At 43.3% G+C, this 22,670-nt stretch overlaps 1 protein-coding gene across 2 annotated transcripts in view; it reads left to right on the top strand.

Annotated features, from left to right (window-relative positions):
* The window catches only part of LOC310670821 (C-type lectin domain family 2 member D-like), a 107,827-nt gene extending 100,977 nt beyond the window's left edge, over nucleotides 1-6,850 (top strand). For both annotated transcript variants that reach the window (XM_083426598.1, XM_083426599.1), the window contains exons 2-6: nucleotides 546-697; nucleotides 1,797-1,931; nucleotides 2,387-2,580; nucleotides 2,992-3,095; nucleotides 4,830-6,850. In XM_083426598.1, the coding sequence (XP_083282724.1) occupies nucleotides 546-697; nucleotides 1,797-1,931; nucleotides 2,387-2,580; nucleotides 2,992-3,095; nucleotides 4,830-4,977 (733 nt within the window). In that variant the 3' untranslated portion in view covers nucleotides 4,978-6,850. The remainder of the gene's footprint in view (nucleotides 1-545; nucleotides 698-1,796; nucleotides 1,932-2,386; nucleotides 2,581-2,991; nucleotides 3,096-4,829) is intronic.
* Nucleotides 6,851-22,670: the final 15,820 nt, after the last annotated feature.

Here is a 22,670-nt window from a genome sequence, read left to right on the forward strand (position 1 = left end):
TGTGCCCTGCTTTCCCTGGCCTAACTGTTCTTTTCCTGAGTGCAGCCACCCTCAGAAAGCAAACTTTGGTTTTAATTTTATTCTTTGTACCCCGCACACAATCTCCCAACATTCAGCTTCGTTGGATACCCACTGATTCTAGTCTCCTAACAAGAGTGGGAGAAAAGCTTTTCTCTTTCCACTTTCTTTGTGTCGTGCATAATTTTATAAACTTCTATAGATGTGCAGCTTATGCACAAAGGCAAAAATTACAGTAGCTGCCCTGCTGCCCTTTGCTTCTAGCTCTGTGGAATGTGACACAGAAGGAAATTTGAGGGGGGAAAGATTCCCCACCTCTCTTCTTTCCCATGGCTACTGAGCATGCTCAGACCTCAATGGATTATTATTATTATTTTTTAGGGGGCTGTCCTCTTCACTTAAATAGTTGTACTTCTGCAAACCTAAATTTTTGATACCTCCCTCTTGTTTCTCATAAAGGCGTCTGGTGCTTCGGCAAGCAAGGGTTGTTTTGCCTGTAAATAAGGTTTTCTATTATCTTTCTGAAGGATGAAGGCTCTGCTGGAAGGGGAGCCAAAAATGATGGAACATGCCAATACCTACGAGAAACCTGTAAACAGAGCAGAACAAGTTGTGTTTTTACCTCAACAGAATGGAGCTTGTTACAATTTTGAACATTCGGAGATGAGAGAAAAATCTGGTAAGCAAGTTAATTCTGATGCATGAAAAGTATGAAGATGGAGACTGGAGACAGATTGTAGTTTGTTGTGGGGTTTAAGAGTGAGCTCTTGAAAATCTCTTTTTGCAGAATGCGCAGTCATGTCATTCCATGATTTTGCAAACTATGAAAACCTACCAAAATACACAGCCTGATCTTTAAAAGTATACGTTTTCTCCCTCTTCACCACCCCTGGTTTATTTTCATCAATTACAAGGGGGGCAGGGAGTAATGCAAATGTTAGATGTCTGCTCTGGGACCAGTTGAATTCTTCAGCTATAGATAAAAGATTGCTCTTTCTGATCAAATGTCTTATCTTGGTAGGTGTCTATCCCTTGGTAGGTGTCTATCTAGCTATTCCTAGTAGCGATCAGTTCTTGCCCCCAAAGGATGACCCCCAAAATCGCCTGCCCAGTTTAACAGCTGTGTGGTTGAGCTGGATGGGGCCATCTGTGAGGTGAGGCCTCCAAGCCTTGCTGCGGGGATTGGGGGGGGCTGTCACTCATATCTCAGTAAGAATCTGACTGTCTGGGGGTCAAAAGGCTGCTGGCTAATGTGTTCCAGCCCCAAATTAAGAAAAAGAATTTTGAGAATAATTTAGATAAAGGTACAGAAATAGGTATGGTATGGGATGCAAGTTAAGCATATTATATAAGAGGTTATTTTATACAACACAACTCTTTACTTAAAAGAGAGAGACAGGAGAAACACAAGAATGATTCTGTGTAAATTTAAACAAAAAGAAAAAGAGCTGGAACAATCGCCAACAAATACAAATATTACCTGGCAAATTAAGATGCTGCAGAGACCATTAGCTATGGAAACAAAATTGAAATATACCAACCCCAAACTACTGAATGTCAAGAAGAAATAGATATTGCAATTATAACAACAAAGTTCTGGTATTAGCAACCCAGTTCTCCATGCTGGTTTTAGTTGTGTGTGAGAGTGTGAGTGTGTGTGTTGTGATGTGGCTACATGTGAAACACCCCTTATAGGTGAGATTTGTATTATTATTATTATTTCTTCCCTAGCAATGGTAAATCAAGACCATTATTTGTGTGTGCGAATTTCCTTTCAGGGGGTCACCCTAATTATTGCTGTAAAAGAATCACGCCTAAGCGTATCATCTTAATTGCACCCATCATCATCACCGTCGAAATTATCCTCATTCTCCCCTTCCTCATCACCATCGTTGCTCTTGCTGTCCAGAGAGGTGAGTTTTCTGCCTGTTTTCTTAGTGCTTTCTTCCAGGTCTGTCCCAGTCATGACCTCTGTCTGCCACCAGCACTTTGGCTTCTAATGGCCAGTTCACACTTAGCAGCAGCAGTTAGGAAAACAGCTGCCTTTGGCTGAATCCATATTATCCATGCTCTTGCCAATGGCTCTCTGGGACTTTGGAGGGGATCTTTCCCAGCTCTACCTGAAGTTGCCAGAGATTGAACCCGAGACCGTCAGCATGCAGAGCAGATGCTCTGCCACTGAGCAACAAAGCTCCCCCAATTGATGTGATTCCTCTGCTGGTCCTTCCCTTTCCTCCCTCCAAGATGCATCTGAATCCAGGAGCCACAAGAGCTGCTTATTGATTCCTTCTTTGCCCTCCCTCCAAGCTGGAGGTTGAAATGTTATGTGCAGATCACAGTACACAGCAGAACTTTCTCTCTCTTGCAGGGGGGAAATCCAACCAGACTTCCCCTGATGTGAATTACTCTGCTGCTTTGAGAGCAGCGTGCCCAGCTGGCTGGATTGTCTATGGAGGGAAGTGTTATTTTTTCTCAGAAGAAGAAAGAAACTGGACTTCTGCCCAGAGCTTTTGCAGCTCCCAGGGCTCTTCTCTGGCTGCGATTCAGAGTGAGCTGGAAAAGGTGAGACCAACAAATGTATAAATGTTGGTGAGAATTATCTCCTGCACAACAATAAGGATGAGCTATCCTTATGGAAATATAAAGAGAATCTGTGAGGTAAATTGACTTTGTCATAACTTGATGCAAACAAATTATCCATCCTGGAGCCGTTATGATCAAGTATAATAGGAATTGTAGATCAATTTCCCAACAAGTTCCTCATCATTGCCATATAGGCTTCCTTCAGCCACTTTCCTATCCTCCTTGAACCTCCTTCCTTCTGCTATATAAGCCTCACTTTCTTTGCATTTCCAGTCTCACTGCCCAAGTCTGTGTTGGGAGTTCTTGTTCTCCTCCCACGAGTGGCATTATTTGAGGTGGAAGACTCATTTGGAGGCATTGCTCTAAGCTGTTTGTGTGTTTTCAACCAAGGTGTTCATGTTCCGGTTCAAGGGCGAAGCTGACCATTGGATTGGCCTCCGGAAGGACTTCAATGATACCTGGATATGGGCAGATGGGTCAGAATACAATAACACGTGAGTCCTTGTTCTTCTCCAAATTGGGACTAAGCAGCTGTAGCACTGTACATGCTGTGTACAGTGAGTTGATCCCAAACCTGAATCTGTAACCAAAAATCAGTCGAGAATGTGAACTTCAAGGAATCAGAATTGCACCCAAAGCATAAACCTCTCAGTAACCTTCCTGATATGTCGGGGTTTCTCACCTCTGACCAGACACACAGAAACCATCCACACTGCTGACAAGCTTCAGCTAATGCTCTTGAGCTCCTCTGGTGTGGAGAAAGTCCTTGTCTTCCCACTCTCATAAGACTTAAGGTCAATCAATTAAGCTGAACGGTAGGCGATTCAGGATGCAGTAATGTGTTTCTTCACACATTACAAACTATGGAATCGACTCCTACAAGACGAACAGCTTTAGCAGGGAATTAGACAGACTCATGGAGAACAAGGCTGATGATGGGACCTGATAATGAGACATATGCTGCCTCCAAGAACTCAGGCAGCGTAGCTTTGAGTACAAGTTGCTGTGGAACAATCATTGGAGAAGGTTCTAGTAAAAAGCGCACCATATTTTTTTGCTCTATAAGACGCACCGGACCATAAGACTCACCTAGTTTTTGGAAGAGGAAAACAAGAAAAAAAATATTCTGAATCCCAGAAGCCAGGACAGCCAGCGGGATCACAGCAATCCCGCTGGCTGTCCTGACTTCTTGCTTGGCTGTGCGCAGGCTTTCCCAGGCAAGGGGAGCCTTCATCCCCTGCCCAGGCGAGGCTGCGCACAGGTAAGGCTCCCCCAAGAGCCGTGCTCCCTTTAAAGAGCGAGCGGAGTGTGTGTGCAGCTCTAGGGGTTTTTCCCCAAGGATGGAGAAGGGCAGCCCTTCTCCCTCCTCAGGGAAAAGCCCCGAAGAGCTGCACACACACTCCACGCGGCTCTTTAAAGGGAGTGCTGAGCAGATCCTCCTGCCTGCATTCGCTCCATAAGACGCACACACATTTCCCCTTACTTTTTAGGAGGGGAAGAGTGCATCTTATAGAGCGAAAAATATGCTAAGTATTTTATTGCTTTTTCAGTAAACAGTGAAGAGAAAGGAAACAGTACAAAATATCAAGTAGAGGTCAGGTCATCTGTCATACAACCAAAATACAAAACCACACAGCGTGAAGCTTATCCATGGATCAGATCTCTCCATAATGTTAAAGGTGGTTTCTTTAGGGAGGCAGATTTATGAGTATAATCAAGAAACATAAGCCACATACTCTCACACTTTCTTAATCTGCTATCTAACAATCCTACTATGTTGTGCCAATCTCCAGTAGCGCTGTCTCCCAGACTGGTAAGCCAGTCATGTAACACAGGCCCCAAATCAATGGATTCCAGAAAGGAGATTCCGACCAAAACTCAGGAAGAACCTTCTGGCAGTAAGAGCTGTCCGTCAGTGAAACAGGCTCCCTTGGGAGGTGGTGGTCTATCCTTTATCAGAGGTTTTTAAATAGAGGTTGGATGGCCACCTGCCAAGGGTTCTTTAGCTGTGATGAACACAATGGGGTTTTCTTCTGAGTAGACATGTGTACAGGATTGCACCATAAGTCTCAGAGCTACAGAGTTATGAAATACTGATGATGTGGAACTAAGTTCCCATTTCTAATGGATCTGATTCTTGGCTACATAGTTCATGACACTGTCCCACCCATGCAAAACAGAGCAACCAACCTGGCTTGCCCATCTCACCTTTTCTGCTTGTGTTGCAGGTTGGTGGTGAAAGGAAGTGAAAACTGTGCCTATCTAAGCAAGGAGTTTGCCATTGCCTCCCGTTGCCACATACCGATAAAGTGGATCTGCAGTCACCCTGATGTGTATATGAGGAATAAAATCTCTACAGCAGGAAAAATCAGATGACAAGAGAAATTATGATCAATCCCAGGGATGTAAGAAATCAGCAATTTCCATTCTGGCCCATTTTAATCACAATCAGCACTATTTCCACTCCGCTGCAGTTTGATTTCCTTCTAATGCTACAATATTCATCTCACTGTCTACTATTTAACATCGTTTGTGCAACTTGCATTCATTTCTGTGTAAAGGAAACATCAAAACAATGTAAGACATTATTTAATGACATACCATTTGTGGACATCAAGAAGGCAAGAACAATCAGGTGAATAAATACAGATTGTATTCACTTGATTTTCTGACCACAGAGCGGCCACCATTTCTGTTTGCTTTTCTGTTTTTGTCACAATTCTCTGACATGCTTAGGTAAGCCTTTCCATTGTATGACCCAGATACTGTTTCTAGAAGGAATGGCAGCAAATTGTATGTATGGAAACAAATTTACACCAAAGCTAGTGTGTGACAGGAGACTACAGAGAGGAGTGCTCAACTCTGACGCTTGTCACAGCTTCATACAAAACCTCAAAAGATCTGAACTAGGCTTCAGTGCCTGCACTCTTTCAACCTGATCTTTGCAAACATCAACTAGAAACTTGTCTTCCCTTATAATAAAACTTGAAATCTGTCATATACAAGAAGAGAATGAAAAATCATAAACAGAGACTTTGGTCGTCTACATTGAACCTAGCCATTTGCTAACTAAGTAGAAAGGGCACAAGTTGATGATTCATGGATTTATGCCATTCTTGCAGAAATCAATCAATTGCGTCTTCTATTTCAGATTGTTACTGTATTAGAGTTGGAGATGACCATCTACACAAAAGTTGACTTGGTGCAGGCTCAATGCAAGACAAATGTGCAACTCTGCTCTGGTGGCTTGCTACAGGAAATTGTCATGTGATCATTGCTATAGTATGTTACAATGGCCACAAGCATAGGTGGCTTTCAAAGTGGACTGTCCTTGGTTCAAAGAGCACAGGCACATTGACAGCTATTAACCAGGGCAGCCAGGGACTAGACCACCCCATTCAGAGGCAGGTGTACAACTTGGTTTTTATTGGGGGCATATGGCTGGAGACTCAAGAGTACATTATACTGACCCAGACTGGCAGCTCTCATGTTTCTGGCATACAGCATTGTGCAGCACAGTTGGGGATCCTGGGCAAAATATTATCCGACTCCTTTCATTTCACCTGGCATTGTCCAGTGGCTCCTCATAGCCAGATGAAGTGTCCACTAGTGCCATCATGTTTCTGCCATCTGTATTCTGCCAGAAATTGTGTCCTTAATATAGAATGCATGCCTCATCCAACCCAGGGCTGGATTAACCTGCAGGGGCTGAGTTGCTTCTCTCTACCTGGCTTGGGGCAGGGCCTGACAGGCTCCATAAAGGAGTGCTGCTGGGCAGAGAGGGCTCCATTTTTGTTTTTGTTTAAAATTGCTTTTATTTTTTTATCTATGTCATTTTAAATTGTGATTGATATCAATGCTGTATTCTTAGTTTTAGATTTTATGATTTATGTGGAAATGGGATTCCATTTGATTGTGTACATTTTGACGTGTTTTATTTATTGTTTATGACTTTTGTTATGTTGGTAATTGAGTAGATGTTCTCACGTTGTAAGCTGCCTTGAATATTCTTTTAAAAGTGGAAAGGCGGCATACAAATAAAATGATAATGATGATGATGATTAACCTCAAGCAAACGAAGCATGTACTTGGGGCATGGAGGGAAGAGAGGAGCACAACAGAAATTTTCCGTTGCCAGAACCAGTGTGTTACATAAGATTAGTTTGGGGGATCTGATCAAAGACACTGCAATTAGAAAAAAGGAGGAGAAAAAAGATCAAATATAAATAAAGTGGAAGTATACAAAAATCATCATGGTTTTCCATCTTGCTGTAAGCTTTGTTTCATTTTAAATAATATAATTTCACGTCTTACTCGTTTCACTATTTAGGGTAGGTATATATGGGGCACCCCAATCTTTAAAGTCCTTAGGGCCTCTAAAGGTGTTAATCCGGCCCAACCTACGGGAAAAGAAGGGCTGGGCAGTCTCAGTCACATGCCTGATGTAGGGGAGGAGTCCAGCTGCTGTAACTCAGACAAAATGAAGGGTGGAAGAGAAAGAAAGGGTGGAAGAGATGGAAGAGGTGCCCAGGGGAGATGCAGGGAACAGGCTGTGTACCTAAGAAGGCTTCTCCACAGAGATAGGGGGATCTTGGGTTTTACTAGGGTCCCCCTTAAGCCCCACTGTGCATAGCCAGAAAGGGAATGCCATTAGTATATGTCTACCTAGTCCCCTGTTCACTGGGGAGACAAATGAACCCTGGACGTAAGCCTGCTTTGGTTAAAGGCACTGAAGCAAAATATCTCTGCCCACTTTGGTAAAAGCCTTTTCTGGATCCCTGGGGTGATTCTAGGAAGCTCTACTTGTTCCTGAGATTTGGAATTCACCCTTGAGGAGACAGGACCGGAAAACGGAGACTCTGAAGGGGCCACCTTGGAAGAAGAGGGCTGCTGACAGGAATCTGGCCTAGGGGTGAAGCCAGACATGTACAGCAGACCAGATGTGAACTGATACCTTTTTGGCCAGGTGTGACCTGTGGAAAGCATGGGCAAGTCTCTGTTGATGTTCCTTTTCCCCAGAAGTAGATCACAGCTTCCCACAGCTCAGTCGCTCTGAGAAACAGGATGCTGGAGGAGATAGGTCTTTATTTTGGTCCAGCAGGGCTCTTCTTAGATGCTGTACTGAATTAATAGGTGCACCTGTTCTCCTCCTATGCTGCTGGGTGCTGAATTTGTGCTTCATACGTAGCTATATTTTTCCAACTGGCAAAGCCAGGTACCTTGTTCTGCTGCGAACAGTACTGCTGGTCTATAGCCACATAGAGATACAGTGGTACCTCGGGTTAAGTACTTAATTCGTTCCGGAGGTCCGTTCTTAACCTGAAACTGTTCTTAACCTGAAGCACCACTTTAGCTAATGGGGCCTCCTGCTGCCGCGGCACAATTTCTGTTCTCATCCTGAAGCAAAGTTCTTAACCTGAAGCACTATTTCTGTAACCTGAAGCGTATGTAACCTGAAGCCTATGTAACCTGAGGTACCACTGTAGTATATAGAGACTATCAATAAATGGGCTTCCCAATTGGATTTTACCTAAGTTTTAACTGAAACAAAATTCACTGTCTCATTGACCCTGATCTTGAGAGACCATTGATCGGAGAGCTTTTCTTATATTCCCTAGGGAAGACCTTCTGAAGCAATGCTGCCACTGTTAAGTCCCAGCAACGAAAGGTCTTCCATTCTAAGACTGGGTGTCAATATTTAACTCGAAAATTCAGTATCTCAAAAGACACCTATAAAACAATGAACAAATGTATTGTGGATTGAATCAATCAGTTAAAAGGCACAAGGTTAATCAAATAAAAGTGGGTTACTAGTCCTCAAGAATACCAGATGGCAAATCCCCAATCCCCAAACCTAAAGGGGTCACAGGATGCCAGCAAGTGCAGTTTCTGGCAAAGAAGCAATAGTAGAATCAGGTGGAGGGGGTGGCCAAGGATGCTGGTGCAGCTATAATTTAAACAGAGATGCACTCACTGGAATGCATTGGTCACAGCTAATGATTCTAATGAGAAAAGGAAGTCTAAAAAAAACAAAAAACTTCGACAGAGACCACTTGGACCCTGTGTTGCTGAGCGTGCTAGTCGCTGTGGCTTGGAGCTGAACATTCACCTCAGCAGCTCCTGTTGCTGTAGCTCAGCTTCCTTCCTTCATTTCACGTTCAGCTTTCTCTGCACATGGCTGGGGAAATAGCATGTGCGGACCTAAACATTCGGGAAATGCCTTCCTGTTCAAGGATTCCGATGCCTCGTCCTGGCAGGAACTGCAGTAAGTGGCTCACTTATTCATGTATTATTCTTTTGTGCAGGGTAATTAATCTGCAGGTGGGTTACAGAATCGGAAGTCCTCAGGTTCTGTTTTGTGGATCTCTGCTAAATCCTTTTTTCCTTGCTGCCCAATGTAGTTGCCTGGATAGTCTTCAGACTGATGCATCCTTCTTTTATTATAGAAAATTAAACTTGAATTACAAAGGGTGGACATGCTAGAGGTTTACAAAACATGAACGGTATGGAGAGACTAGAAAGGGGTTTGTTTTTTCCTCTCCTTTGCATAATTCTCCAACCTTGAAGTCACCCAGTAAGAATAATTGGAAGCAAGAGAGGCTAATGGAAGTATTATTTTCCTTCATATATTACAGAATGGCCTCAGTGATTGAATAAATGCTTTGCCTGCAGAAGGATCACGTTCATTTTTTAATTTTTTTAAAAAATGATTTTCAACTTTATACCTTTCAATCATTTTACAATCATTTTAACATTTTGAAATTCACCTTCCTTCCCCTCTTTCTGCAGTTCCTTAAATTTATTTTTTATATTTTCTGCATATTCCAAATTAACTTAACGTAATCATTTATTCATCTACTTTAAATGTATACTCTTATTGAACTGCAGGTTATTATAATAATCCTGCCAGTGTTCTTATCTGTTTACACTTTGAAATTATTCAATAAACCTTTTCCATTCTTTTATTTAAAAAGTTTGTTATCTTGATTTCTTATATTTCTGGTAAGTTTCGCCATTTCTGTGTATTCCATAAGTTTTTGTATCCATTCTTCTTTTGTTAGGACTTTCACACTTTAAAGCTCCGTGTTCCTTCTTTCGCCCTGGAGATTTCCCCATGAAAACCTGCTCTTTAAAGCTCAATCGGTACGAACAGCAACCCACAGAAAAACCAAATTGATGTTTGTTGTGTTTTAGTTTAAAGAGGGGTTTTTTTGTGGGGAAGCTGCAGGGCAATAGAAGAGCGCTCAGATATGGAGCTTTAAAGTGTGAAAATGTGCCTGGAAAGCAGGAAGACAGGTGGGTGTGGATAAGCCCACATACCTGTAAAAAAGTTTGAGGACCCCTCCAGGCAGGTATTTAACTGGATGTATTCAGCAGCATGTTATTGACACAAGAATAATGCATCTGTGGTGGATTTATTCTGCTGGTTTTGTAATGTTTCCCCAATGCTACCACATTATTGCTGCCTGGAGTGCAACAAAAGCAGGGCACACACATACAAATTCTCTATCTCTCTCTCTCACACACCCACCCACCAGAACTTCTGTGACATGAAAAATATGGAATTTCAGCAGGAAGACACAGGATAGGAACAGATTGGAAATGAAACAGTGTTGCCAGCAAAAAAACCAACACCCACCCTCTGCAGGAACAAACAAAATTGAAAGTCGGATTCTTTATGAGGGGCATCAGGAGCATAAATAATCATGAGTGAACAGTAGAAATGAAATCTTCAGGGGGCCAATAACTTGAAGTTTGTTGAAGTGAAGGACATGAGGCAAGAGTTGGTAATGCAGGTGAGCTGTGCATAAGCAAGCTGTCCGCTAGCTCTTCCGAGGCTCTTTTTATTAGCACAATATGCAAAACCAGTCAGATACATTTTGGACTGTGCCCTTTACATCTTCCAATCACGAGATCGTGGAGTGGTACAAAGTTATTTTGGCACCTGTTTCCACCGCGTCATTTTCCCCTTGAACAATGTATAGCGAAGGAGACAAAGGTCACAGACAGGGCACGGCAGACCACTAAGAGAGCAAAAGTTAGATAGAGGGCCTGATGTTCAGACAGCTGTGACTTTGTCTGCGGGTGGAAGTGTGCTCCACACCTGAAGGTCACATGTTCAGACAGTTGTGGCTTGTCTGCAGGTGGAAGTGTGCTACACACCCAGCGGTCACGCCTTCATATGTTCCTGTTGATTGGTCCCAGTCAAGAACTTTGCAGCCATGTTCTGAACATGCATATGGCTCTGATGTTTTCAAAACTAGCCCCAGGTATAATGCGTCAACTACAAGCGAGTATCGGTGTTCGGTTTGAGACATTAGAAGTCTTCCTCCACCTGCATCCTAATCACCAGGCAGCTTGCATCATTGCAATAAGCTCTGGGCATAAGTGTGGGGCTGCTAAGCAGGAGAGGAAGTCAGGAGTGATTGTGTCAGCTGTCCAGGCCAGTGTTTTTATGGCACCAGACAGATCAGCTGGGAAATCACCCAGAGCAATCTGGAAATCCACCAGATTGACCAGTCTCTGAGGGCAGGCAATATTGTATAAACTGCCCTGCTGCCTTGGGGGAAGCTAACATATCTGGTGAGACTGCAGGACAGTGGAGAGAGTATGGCAGTGATGGGAAACCAATTCATGAACCAAGAACTTATATACTGACCACTAATAAAGAAACATATGTTGTAGATATTTTCCCACATTTATTATGCTATTTTTTGTGTGATATACAAATGACATGAGAAGACTTGGTATACTTATTTGTATACCGTTATTCTTTTTTATAAAACCCAAAAAATAAAAAAACACTACGGCAGAATGTCATAGCTTCGATTCAGAGAGAATTAGGTTTCCATAACTGCAAACAGAATTCTGTACTAAGAATCTTAGGTTTGATCCATTATCCTTTATAATTTGTATTCGTCTACTGCATTCAACATTTTAGTTATGCACTGTGTAAATAAGTAATAGATTTGATGTAAGTTGATCTTCTATCTATATTAGCTGAATTGCTAGCCTTTAAAAAAAAAAAGAGAGATATCTCTTTTGGATCTCCTTTAGAACTGTACAAAAGCTTGTGTCAATTAAAACTGGCCTGTAGCTACTGAATCTTGCACTTCTCATGCATTGTAAATGTCATATTTAAATAAACCACTTTGAGTGTAAACACCCCCCCCAAAAAAAACCCCTCAACTTAATATAGAACAGGGTTGTTTGTGCAGGCAGTAGATGCCATAATTCATAACGTCACACCAGGATCAGTTGCAATCCCTTTACACCAAAAAGCATAGTTCTTTTATCAACTTTTAATCCTTACAGATGTCCATAAGTACACACGGGGCCTTCGCATTGCTCTTGGGACTGCCTGCGCTGTGGTTCTCCTCCTCACTCTGGCTGTAGTAAGGCTGGGTGAGTAGCTGAGTGCTTAATGTTGGTATTCCCAAGAATGTTTGCAATCCTGTGCAAGTCCACCCCCATTGAATTTAGTAGCGTTTGCTCCCAAGTGGGAATATGATTGCAGCCTGAGAGTGTGAATAGAGGTAAAATTTCCTCGCACAGTCCACTAAAGGTTATCATCCTGGAGACATCCTAGAAGGCTACTGCTAATTTGCTTTTTGTCAAAGGCACCGTAGCAGCTGGTGAATAGAAAATAGAAAATAGTGTGGGCATTTCAAAAAATATTTATTTATTTGAGAAAAGATAAATTATGCATCAAATAAGCCCCAGATCTGTGCTCTGAATAAACTATGGGGAAGTTTATTTCTTATTTTGCAACCCTAACGGTTAGCCCTATTTTCCACCTCTGTATTTTAATTAAAATAATCAACATTATTTAATATTCCTGTGAATGCTCCTTGATGCCCTGCTTGTTTTGCCCCAGTCATTGTGAACAGCAGGATTCTTCATAATTTGATGACAGGTTACAGGGTGCCAAACATATGTATCCTTCGTGAATTACATTTGGCTATGTAACAAAACAAAATGACTGTTTCTTTTCCTGTGCAACAAAAACAGACTGTATCCCAACAGTTGCCCATAGCATCTTTTAATACTAGAGCTGATATTCAGGATCAAATGCAACACTATAAAATGTATTTAGTTTTGCAGCCTAAACAAACACCAGAGGACACCAGCAGCAGCAGCACTGACTCTGAATTTAAGCTACAGCTGAAACGCTATATGTGCATGTCTCCAAGCCACAGCGGAACAGGTAACCTCAGTCACTCATGGATGACTCATGCTTTGTGTATGTGAACCAGAAACACTGTCTGGATGTCAGCCACTTGCATCTTCCAAATGAGATTTACTATTAACACACCATTTCAAAGTTTTACTTTTTAAATGACACAGAATTCAGATGTATTGACTTCCTCCTCCCCCTAGAAGGCCTGCTCAAATTAATTCTCAGCCTAAGTGATTATGCTGTGGTTCACAAATGTCTTTTCCTATCTCTGTAATGAAAAGAACCTTGCAGGCTTCATTAACCTGCAAACCCTGAGAAGGACCAGGATAGCCAGATGAAGAACTGGAACTGAGGCATGTTGAAACTGTTGATACAAGCAAAACACGATATTATATAGAAAGGAAAAATCCTGGATTCCAAGATCCAAGTTTGGGGCAAAGTAAAGTGTGGAAATATAGACTGCTAGACCTTTAAAATATGTCTTTCCAATTGCGTTCCAAAAAAAGTACCATCTTCCCTCAGCATAGGGAAAGATCCCACGTTTAGTACTTTAAAAATGGTTTACTTACAAACCCTTCAAAAGTCAGGTTCATGTTCTGTTCCATACATCACTCAGAAAGGTTGCACAGGCAGTAAAACTTAGTTTAGTTCCAAAGTGGTGGAAGTTCGTAAATTATTGGTATAGGAGCACAAGATTTGCTTGTGAGTGTCATGCAGCCTGACTAGAGCAACCAGCTTAGCCTCTTCACACGCTAAGTTCATCAGTAGTGGCATAGCTTAGGGAGGGCCAGAGGGGTGTTGGTGTTGGGAGATACTGCCAGGGAGATAAAGTCCATCTTGACTCCACGTCGTCTCCGGACATCCATCAATCTCCCGTAGACACGCAGTATCAGCAATTAGCGACAGGAGCTCCAGAAATAGCTTCCCAAAGATCCAGAGCTCTTGCACGCTCTATCAGCAGATTTGCACAACGGAAGATGCACACAGGAGAGCATTATTTAGAGGTTTATTCAGTGTTGATCAGAACAGAGAAAAGCCATAACTGCCTGCCTCATGTCTGGCAGTGAGAGAGAAACGAAAGCAAAAGACACAACAGAAACATCCTGTGAACAGGAAATACGCAGGCTGTGACACAAACATCCTGCTCCCTTTTAAGGTGGAACGGAAATATCCCAACATCCTCCCCCTTTCCGTGTAACCTGTAGTACCTGTGGTTCAACCCAATTGCAACCTTTGTGCATAAACCTTAAGTTGTTCTCTGTTAACAACCTTCGACAACAGATCAGCAGGAATTTCATTTCCTGGCATGTAGGACACCTGAATGAGTCCTTTCTGAATACACTCTCTTGCACGATGTAGCTTAATCTGCAAGTACTTGGTTCTTTGCTTGCCACTCTCTGAGTTCAGCAAAGCCAAACAGGATCTATTGTCTTGATACACTTGTATAGGACATTTCACAGAAACTCTGATGTCCTTAAACAGTTGCATCAACCATTCACAATCCATGAGTGAAAATGACAGAGCATTGAGTTCTGCTTCACAGGAACTTAGGCTCACTGTCGTCTGCTTCTTGCACAGCCAGTCAAACAGACAGTGGTTGTACATGTAGCATACTCCAGAAGTGCTTGTGTAGCACCCTGCTTGTGGTTAACGCTTAGCTGGAATGAAATATTCAACGCAGCAATAGAGAAATTAAAATAATAATTTATTTGTCAGACAAATAAATGATTGGCACAGTGGTATATTTACCAAAAGCTCTGCACACCCCAGCCCTGGTGACCAGCACTTATATTCCCTCAGCCCAGCCTCCTTACTCCTCCTTTTGGCTGCCTCTGTCCAATCAGCCTGGTTGAAATTCCTATTGGCTGTTTGCTAGAACCAATCATAAAAGATACACCCATTTCCTATTACCTTTTATGGGAGACAAAGAGCTATATTTCCTTCTATCAATCTCTTACATTTGCCTTGACAAGGCGTCTTAAATATCAGATCACCCTTTGCTCTTTGCTCTTCTGCTCTTTGCTCTTCTGCCCTTGGCAACAGGGGCAAATGGCTAAAACAGATGGCTCATGGTTTCAAATTTTGTCATATAAACAGAGGTCTTGGGTTCACCTTCTCACACACCATCAATGAAATAAGAATCTAACATAAGAATCTAACATCTCTTACTTTCTACATTCTTTTACGTTAAAGTCACATTAAAGTCAGTACATATATATATAGATTGATTTTTTGGAAGGGAAGAACTTATTAAAAATCAAGTTTCTAAAATGACCAAAAGAACAAGAACTGTTTCCAAAGTGACCCAAAAAAACAACAACCTCAGAGCAGTTTCTCTTCCTCACCAGGCAGCAGCTGTTGTTGCTTTTAGCTCTTTGCCTTTTAACCTTCTCAGGATACCTTAAACCATGTTTTGATGGGAGGCACTATTTACCAACTCTAATTAGTGTTTTTGCAGCTTGGATTGTATTCTGTAATTCGTATGACCTTTTGTTCCCAGCTTTTGCTCCTTTTTACAACTTTGAGGTACTGCAACAAATCAATGAGGGGCCCTTGTTCAGGAGTCAGGAGAATAAACAAAAAGACTCTCAGCCAGGTGGTTTCTGCCTGGCCTGGAGCAAGCATTTGGAGCAAGCATTTGGAGCAAGCATCTACAAATATATTTTTAAGCTTATTTTAAAATACAGATCTTTGATCAGATGCCTCATTCCCCCCTTTCAAGCTCAAGGACCTTCATCCCAAGTGTCCTTGATAGCTTGACCTTCATCATATTCCTGAGGTAAAGCTCTGTATAGGGCCATGATATGAGGTAGAGTTTCATTTGAAATCATCTTGCTAATTGTACTTCTAAAACATGAAAAGATACATGGCACCATACATAAAACCATGACTACTACCGTCAAGAAAAACAAGCAAGACAATAGTATCCCTTTGAGTCCTGCAACATTTGGTAACCAATTGGTGAGCCATCCCATATCCCATCCTTCCCATGTTTGTACTGGGACATGTGCTATACTCTCCATCTTTGTGGCCAACACACGGATTGCCTCACCATTATCAGAAATGTTAAAGCAACAGGCATTCCCTGTCAAGTTCAAGACTCCACATAGGCCTCCTTGCCTGGCAAGTACATAATCCATTCCCAATTTTAGCTGCAAAATAGCGGCTCTACTTTCATCCAACTGTTTTGCAATAAGTCTCAAACTCTGGGCCGTTGCATTGGTTACAAGTTCCACTACTGCTTGCAATCGAATTATTCTGTTTAGATTATAAATAGGATCCCGTGCCCCTTGTATCAGCTCATCAGGATTCCAGGAGGCAGGATCATAATAGGCTATAATGCGCTCTGGTGGCCAATCGTTAGTATCGCTCCAACTCTGGGTACTTCCTCCTGCTATATGAGAAATATCAGCATTTCTTCGTGTACGTTTGACTGAACTAGTGGGCATAACCCACATTGGTGGTAATACCCATCCCAGGAAACAAGTCCCACTCCATTTAGAAGGGAGTTGCTTGTATGCCCATTCTCCACATATCCACCACAACCATCGGGTCTGAGATTTTTGGAACGTGGAGTGCATATGGCGAAATATCACAAGGGGTAAAGAGTTCACAATACAGTATGTTAGATTGCCTTTTGCTGTCACAGTTTTGTTCCACACCATTTTCCATGCATGAATAAAAGGAGGTGCACAGGGCAAGGTATTCCGAGTTCGATAGGAAGTACCGTCTGCCCAGGTTTGATTATTCTCAATATAATTCCAAGTATAGTGGCAACGAGAAGAGCCTACCATGGTAGAATCAGCTGTATCTGATGATTTATGTACACAGAATTCCCCTTGTACAGGTATAACTCGTATTGGTTTAGGTGAGTTCCATCCAGGGAAATTCTGTACTTCTGTTTGATGTGGCATTTCGCTTACCATACCAATGGCATTTAATGGTATCGGTAATAAGGGCATACCTCCCTCTGAATCATCTGGCCCAAGAGAGCAAACAAGGCAATTAGTCTTATTTGTAGCATTGGCTACCATTTCAGCTAAGCCTACCCACATATTGTGGTCATGGCGGAATCCATATTTAGCAAATTTGGTCAGATTCAAGGACCCTTCCCCTTCCCAAGGGATCAGGATTAATAATAAAATCATGTTGATGTCTAGTATATGCATTCCTCCCACAAAAGATTACCTTATTGTGATAGCAAAAAAATATTAGCCCCAATATAATTCCCCCAGTGACAGAAATGGGAAACCACCAAGACCAAAACATATATCCCGAGGATCCCCAATGAGTAATATCCCTGATAATTGTTCCACAAGGGGGGGGCAGTCAATCAATTATATAAGAGAATCTTCCCGTTCACAATCGCTGGTTTAGACGCTCCTCAAGCTTCAGGCGTGCGCAGGTCAGCCAGCTTCCAGGTTGTGGCTGCAGCAGGCCGGTCGTCTCAATGTTGCCCGTGACCTAGCCCGTTCCCCGTAGGGCTAGATACAGGGGTTTTTGGAGAGAGTCAGTTTTAAAGGATTAGAGGGGTCACCTTTGCACGTCCAACTGCCTTCGGACTTCTTCAAACGGGAGTGATGAATCCAGGGGGTCACCTCAGCTACCTTCACCGCTGTTGGAGTAGAGAGCAAGACGGTGTAAGGCCCACGCCACTTAGGTGCAAGTGGATCACGTTTCCACTCTTTCACCCATACGCTATCGCCAGCCTGGAACTGATGAATCGGCTCGGCAATGCTGCACGGCGTGCGCTCGAGGGCCCACCTGTTAAGAGAAACAAAAACACGGGAGAGAGATTGCACTTGTCCCTGTGTCACATGGTCTCCTATTTGTTTGAGGTCAGCTGGAATATCCTGAACAAAGGAGGGTGGCCTCCCATACAGGAGCTCAAAAGGTGACAACTTAAGTCTTTTTGTGGGTGCACACCGAACACGAAACAGTGTTATGGGTAGCACATCTACCCATTCCAATCCTGTTTCCTGGGTTAACTTTGCCAATTGGGTTTTCAGAGTCCGATTCATTCTTTCAGTTTTCCCTGAACTCTGAGGCCTATATGCTGCATGCAGTCTCCATTTCACTTGTAGGACTCGACATACTTCTTGTACTACTTGATCAATGAACGCTGGCCCATTATCACTTCCAATGCATCTAGGTAATCCAAACCTCGGGATCAATTCAGTGAGGAGTCTCTTAGTTACCTCTCGTGCCTTTTCAGTTCGGGTGGGAAAAGCTTCAACCCATCCGGTAAGAGTATCTACAAACACAAGGAGATACTTGAATCCCTTAGAAGGGACTAGCTCTGTGAAGTCCACAATTAGGCTTTCCATGGGGACGTATCCCACATGTTGGATTCCAGGAGGTTGTACCGGTCCCTGCCTAGGATTGTTTTTAGCACAAAGAACACATTTCTGTGAAATGCGGGTTGCTAATTGTGATAGATTAATAATATACAACTTCCGACTGAGACTCTCTCTGGTTGCAGTACCGCCAAGATGAGTAGATTCATGATAATTTCTTATAATTGTGCCTGCTAGGTGATGAGGTACATAAATCCTATTGTCCGGCAGGATCATCCAACCGTCCTTCACAACCGCTCCTTCCTGTTCAGCCCACTTCCTCTCTTCTGGGGTATAGTGAGGTTTAACTTCTTCTGGAACTACCTCTGGTATGAGGGCTGCTATAAATCCTCCCACAGGCTTTTGGGCTGCCTCTCGGGCTGCTTTGTCAGCAGCATGATTTCCTCTGGTTATTGGATCCCTTCCACGTCCATGACCTTTGCAGTGCATTACAGCAATCTGTTCTGGAGCCCATACTGCTTCCAACAGGATTTCTACTTCAGGTCCATATTTCAAGGCCTTCCCGTGGGCGCCGATTAGACCTCTTTCTTTCCATAGAGCTCCATGTGCATGCAGGGTTAAGAAGGCATATTTAGAGTCAGTGTAGATGTTTGCCTTACATCCGGCTGCCAATTGCAAAGCTCTAGTTAAACCTATAAGTTCAGCTTTTTGTGCTGAGGTTCCAGCAGGCAAAGCTTCAGCTTCCACAACTTCCTCATTGGTGACCACAGCATATCCTGCTCGTCTGGCACCTTCATGCAGGTAACTGCTACCATCAGTATAATATACAACATCTGGATTTTTCAATGGTTCATCTTTCAGATCAGGTCTACTGGAATAAACTTCATCCATTATTTGGAGACAATCATGTGATTCCTCATCATCTACCTCTGGTAGGGGCAGCAAAGTTGCTGGATTGAGCATATTTACTACTCGTAGATGAATCCTGGGATTTTCACACAATAGGCCTTGGTATCTAGCCATCCTTGGGTTTGTTAGCCAATAACTACCCTTATATTCCATGAGTGTCAGAACAGCATGAGGTACATTCACATACATCGTCTGGCCGAAGGTAAATTTATCAGCTTCTTTAACAAGGCTTGCAGTGGCCGCTACTGCCCTTAGGCATGGAGGCCATCCTTTTGCTACTGAGTCCAATTGTTTAGACAAATAAGCTACTGGACGGTTCCAACTCCCTAATCTCTGGGTCAGGACTGCCGCTGCAATCCCATTCTGTTCATGTACATACAGCTGAAAGGGTTTTTCCGAATTAGGCAGTCCAAGGGCTGGGGCCTCCATAAGTCGTTGTTTGATAACTAAAAAGGCTTGTTGCTGCTCAGGTCCCCATACAAATGGGTCCTTTTCTGCACCTCGAGTGCTTTCATGTAAGGGCTTGGCCAGACTGCTGAAATCAGGTATCCATAGTCTACAAAACCCTGCTGTTCCCAGGAATCCTCTGAGTTGTTTCCTTGTGGTAGGTTCCTTGATAAGGCAAATAGCTTCTTTCCTCTCTGGTCTCAATGCTCGTTGTTGGTGTGAGATGTCAAAGCCCAAATATTTGACCTTTTCTAAACATAACTGTGCCTTTTTCTGGGAAACTCGGTAGCCAGCTTCCCAGAGCAAGTGGAGCAGTTCCTCTGTCCCTTCTTTACAGGTATCAAAATCCTTTGCCGCTAGTATAAGGTCATCTACATATTGCAGAACCACCTTTTCTCCAGGTATTGAGGGGTAGCTTATTAGATCCTTCGCCAAGGCAGTGCCAAATAAAGTTGGGGAATTTTTGAATCCCTGGGGCAATCTTGTCCAGGTTAGCTGGCCTTTTGTTCCTGTCAAAGGGTTTTCCCACTGGAAGGCAAATATAGGTTGGCTCTGTGGTGCCAACCGGCAACAGAAGAATGCATCTTTCAAGTCCAATACAGTAAAAAATGTTGCTTCTGGTGGGATCAAACTCAGCAGGGTATATGGGTTTTGGTACATTTGGGTGCAAGGTTTCAATAGCCTGGTTTACAAGCCTCAAGTCCTGTACTGGCCTGTAGTCATCTGTCCCAGGTTTCCGAACAGGCAAAAGGGGTGTGTTCCATTCTGATTGGCAGGGCTTAAGCAGACCATATTTTAATAGGCGGTCCAAATGTTTCTGGATGCCCTCCGCTGCTCGCCGGGGTAAAGGATATTGCTTTACAGATACAGGGGTAGCCATAGGTTTTAGGGTTACTACAATTGGAGCTATATTCTTAGCCATTCCTGGTGGGCTATTTTCGGCCCATACTCCTGGTGGCACCTGTAGGGTTCGGAGGAGCTTGTTTAATTCTGTATCCAATGTAGGTTGGGCTTGCAGGGCTGACATTAGGCGCCATGATTGTTCCTTAGGTACTGAGAGGGTAATTATTCCTGCTGCCTTTGATGGCAATTTCATTTCTGGACCTCGAGGAGTGAAGGTGATTTGGGCCTGCAATTTGGACAGCATATCTCTACCCAAGAGAGGTATTGGACACTCAGGTATATACAAAAACTGATGGGTTAAACGATGTCCCCCAATCTGGCATTCCAAAGGTTGGAGGAAAGACCTCTTAGCTGACTGACCAGTGGCACTTTTAATGACTACACTTTTGGATGCCTTTTTCTGCAATAGTTCTGGGAGTACTGAGTATTCAGCCCCAGTATCTATCATAAAGTCTATTAAATGGCTCCCTAATTGAATCGTGACCGTGGGCTCCTGGAAGCCTAACTTTATGGAGTCCGGTCGTTCCTAGTCTTGGGTAAAATCCTCCTCTGCCAGGCCAATAAAATTGTCTCTACTCCGTCCTTGTCCCGGTCTCTGATATTTTCCATCTCGGATCATTCCCCGTCCTCGTCCCTGGTTTCTTGGGCCGGAGCCTGGGCCTGGGCCTGGGCGTACTTCTTCCAACCTCAGGGGTTCAGGACACTCTTGCTTCCAATGACCCTCCTTCTTGCAATTCGCACATTGATTCCTTCCCAGTGGTGGATTCCTTCCCCGCCCTCTCCCTCCATTTAAGGGGCGGTACTCTTGTTTCACTGCTGTGGCCAGCATTACCATCTTTTCCTTCTGCCACTTCTTCTTCTCTTGTTTCTCAGCCTCATCCCTATTCCGATAAACTCGGCGTGCAATGGCCATGATTTGGCTCATCAGCATCCCTTCCCATCCTTCTGATTTCTGAATTTTCTTACGAATATCAGAAGCGCACTGGGCCACAAATGTAGCAGTAATCATTCTGCTGTTTTCAGGGGCTTCAGGGTCAAAAGGAGTCCATATACGATAGGCTTCCTGCAGCCTCTCTAAAAAGTCTCCTGGACTCTCATTTGGTTTCTGTTCTACTTCTGAAACTTTAGACATATTAGTGGGCTTCTGGCATGCCCTGCGGATACCTTGCACAAGCGTCTGGCGGTAGGTAGTAAGCCTGGCCAGGTGAATTGCATTGTTTGGATCCCAATTAGGATCTTCCAAGGGGAAGTTGTCCTGGAGATGACGGTCAATATTAAAAATATTTCCCACTCTGGCCTGCTCACGCAAATATATCTGTGCTTTTTCAATTATGTCTCTCCTTTCCTCAGTGGTGAAAAGAGTATTGAGGAGTTGGCGGCAATCTGTCCAAGTAGGACTATGAGTATTTACTATTGAAGTCACCAAGTCCATCATAGCCTGAGGTTTTTCTGCAAAAGTCGGGGTGTGTGTTTTCCAATTCATCAGATCCGTAGTCGTGAATGGAATGTATTGGAGGGTCGAAGTTCGAGGTGGCCGTGGTCCGGGTTGCCCGTTAACCAGCACAGGCTCCTCAAGTGCATCAAATACTCTTCTAAGAGGGGCTACTACGTGACCTTTCTCTTCACTTTGCTCTAGGGGCCTCAAATCATAGGGGATGGTATCTGTCCCAAGGCGTTCTTTTAGCAGCTTTATACGCCTGGCTGTATTGCTTGCTGACCGTTCAAGGTCTCCCTGTAACTTCTGTAATAATTCTCTAGGACTTGGATGTACAGGGGTTTGGGGTGGGCAATCAGTTGTTCCACTAAAGGAGACTGTAGATGGAGTTCTACTGGGACTCACAGGTGGAACAACCACTTCTGCTTGGGCTTTATTATAGGACTCCAATGCCTCCTGAAGATATTTATCATAATCTATCAAGGAATCAAGGTCTGTGACTTCAGCTCCATTACTCATTCCACTTTCTTGCCTTGGGGTTACAACTGGTGGAGTGTTTGGATTAGGCTCCCCCCGACGTGGAGCATAGGGTGGAGGTGAAAGCACCTCTTCCTCTGGTCCCTCAAAAATGGGTTTGAGTTTATTTGGCAAGATTCCTTTCCTAGCTTCGGCTTTTACAGCCAATAATTTGCATTGTTGGACTTTGCATTCCCTTATCCATGGAGGATTATTATTTAATGTGCTCAGCCAAGAGTCTATATATGAAAATTGTTCTGGGCACCCTCCAGTTTCTTTGGTGATGTTAGACCAAAGTTTGCTTGCTAAATTTATATCAAAAGTTCCTTGAGACGGCTATCCAGTATTTTGTTTCGGCCAGTCTAATTCACATAACGTTCTC

This window comes from Podarcis tiliguerta, assembly GCF_965153285.1.
Source record: "Podarcis tiliguerta genome assembly, chromosome: 2".
NCBI classification, from domain to species: domain Eukaryota; kingdom Metazoa; phylum Chordata; class Lepidosauria; order Squamata; family Lacertidae; genus Podarcis; species Podarcis tiliguerta.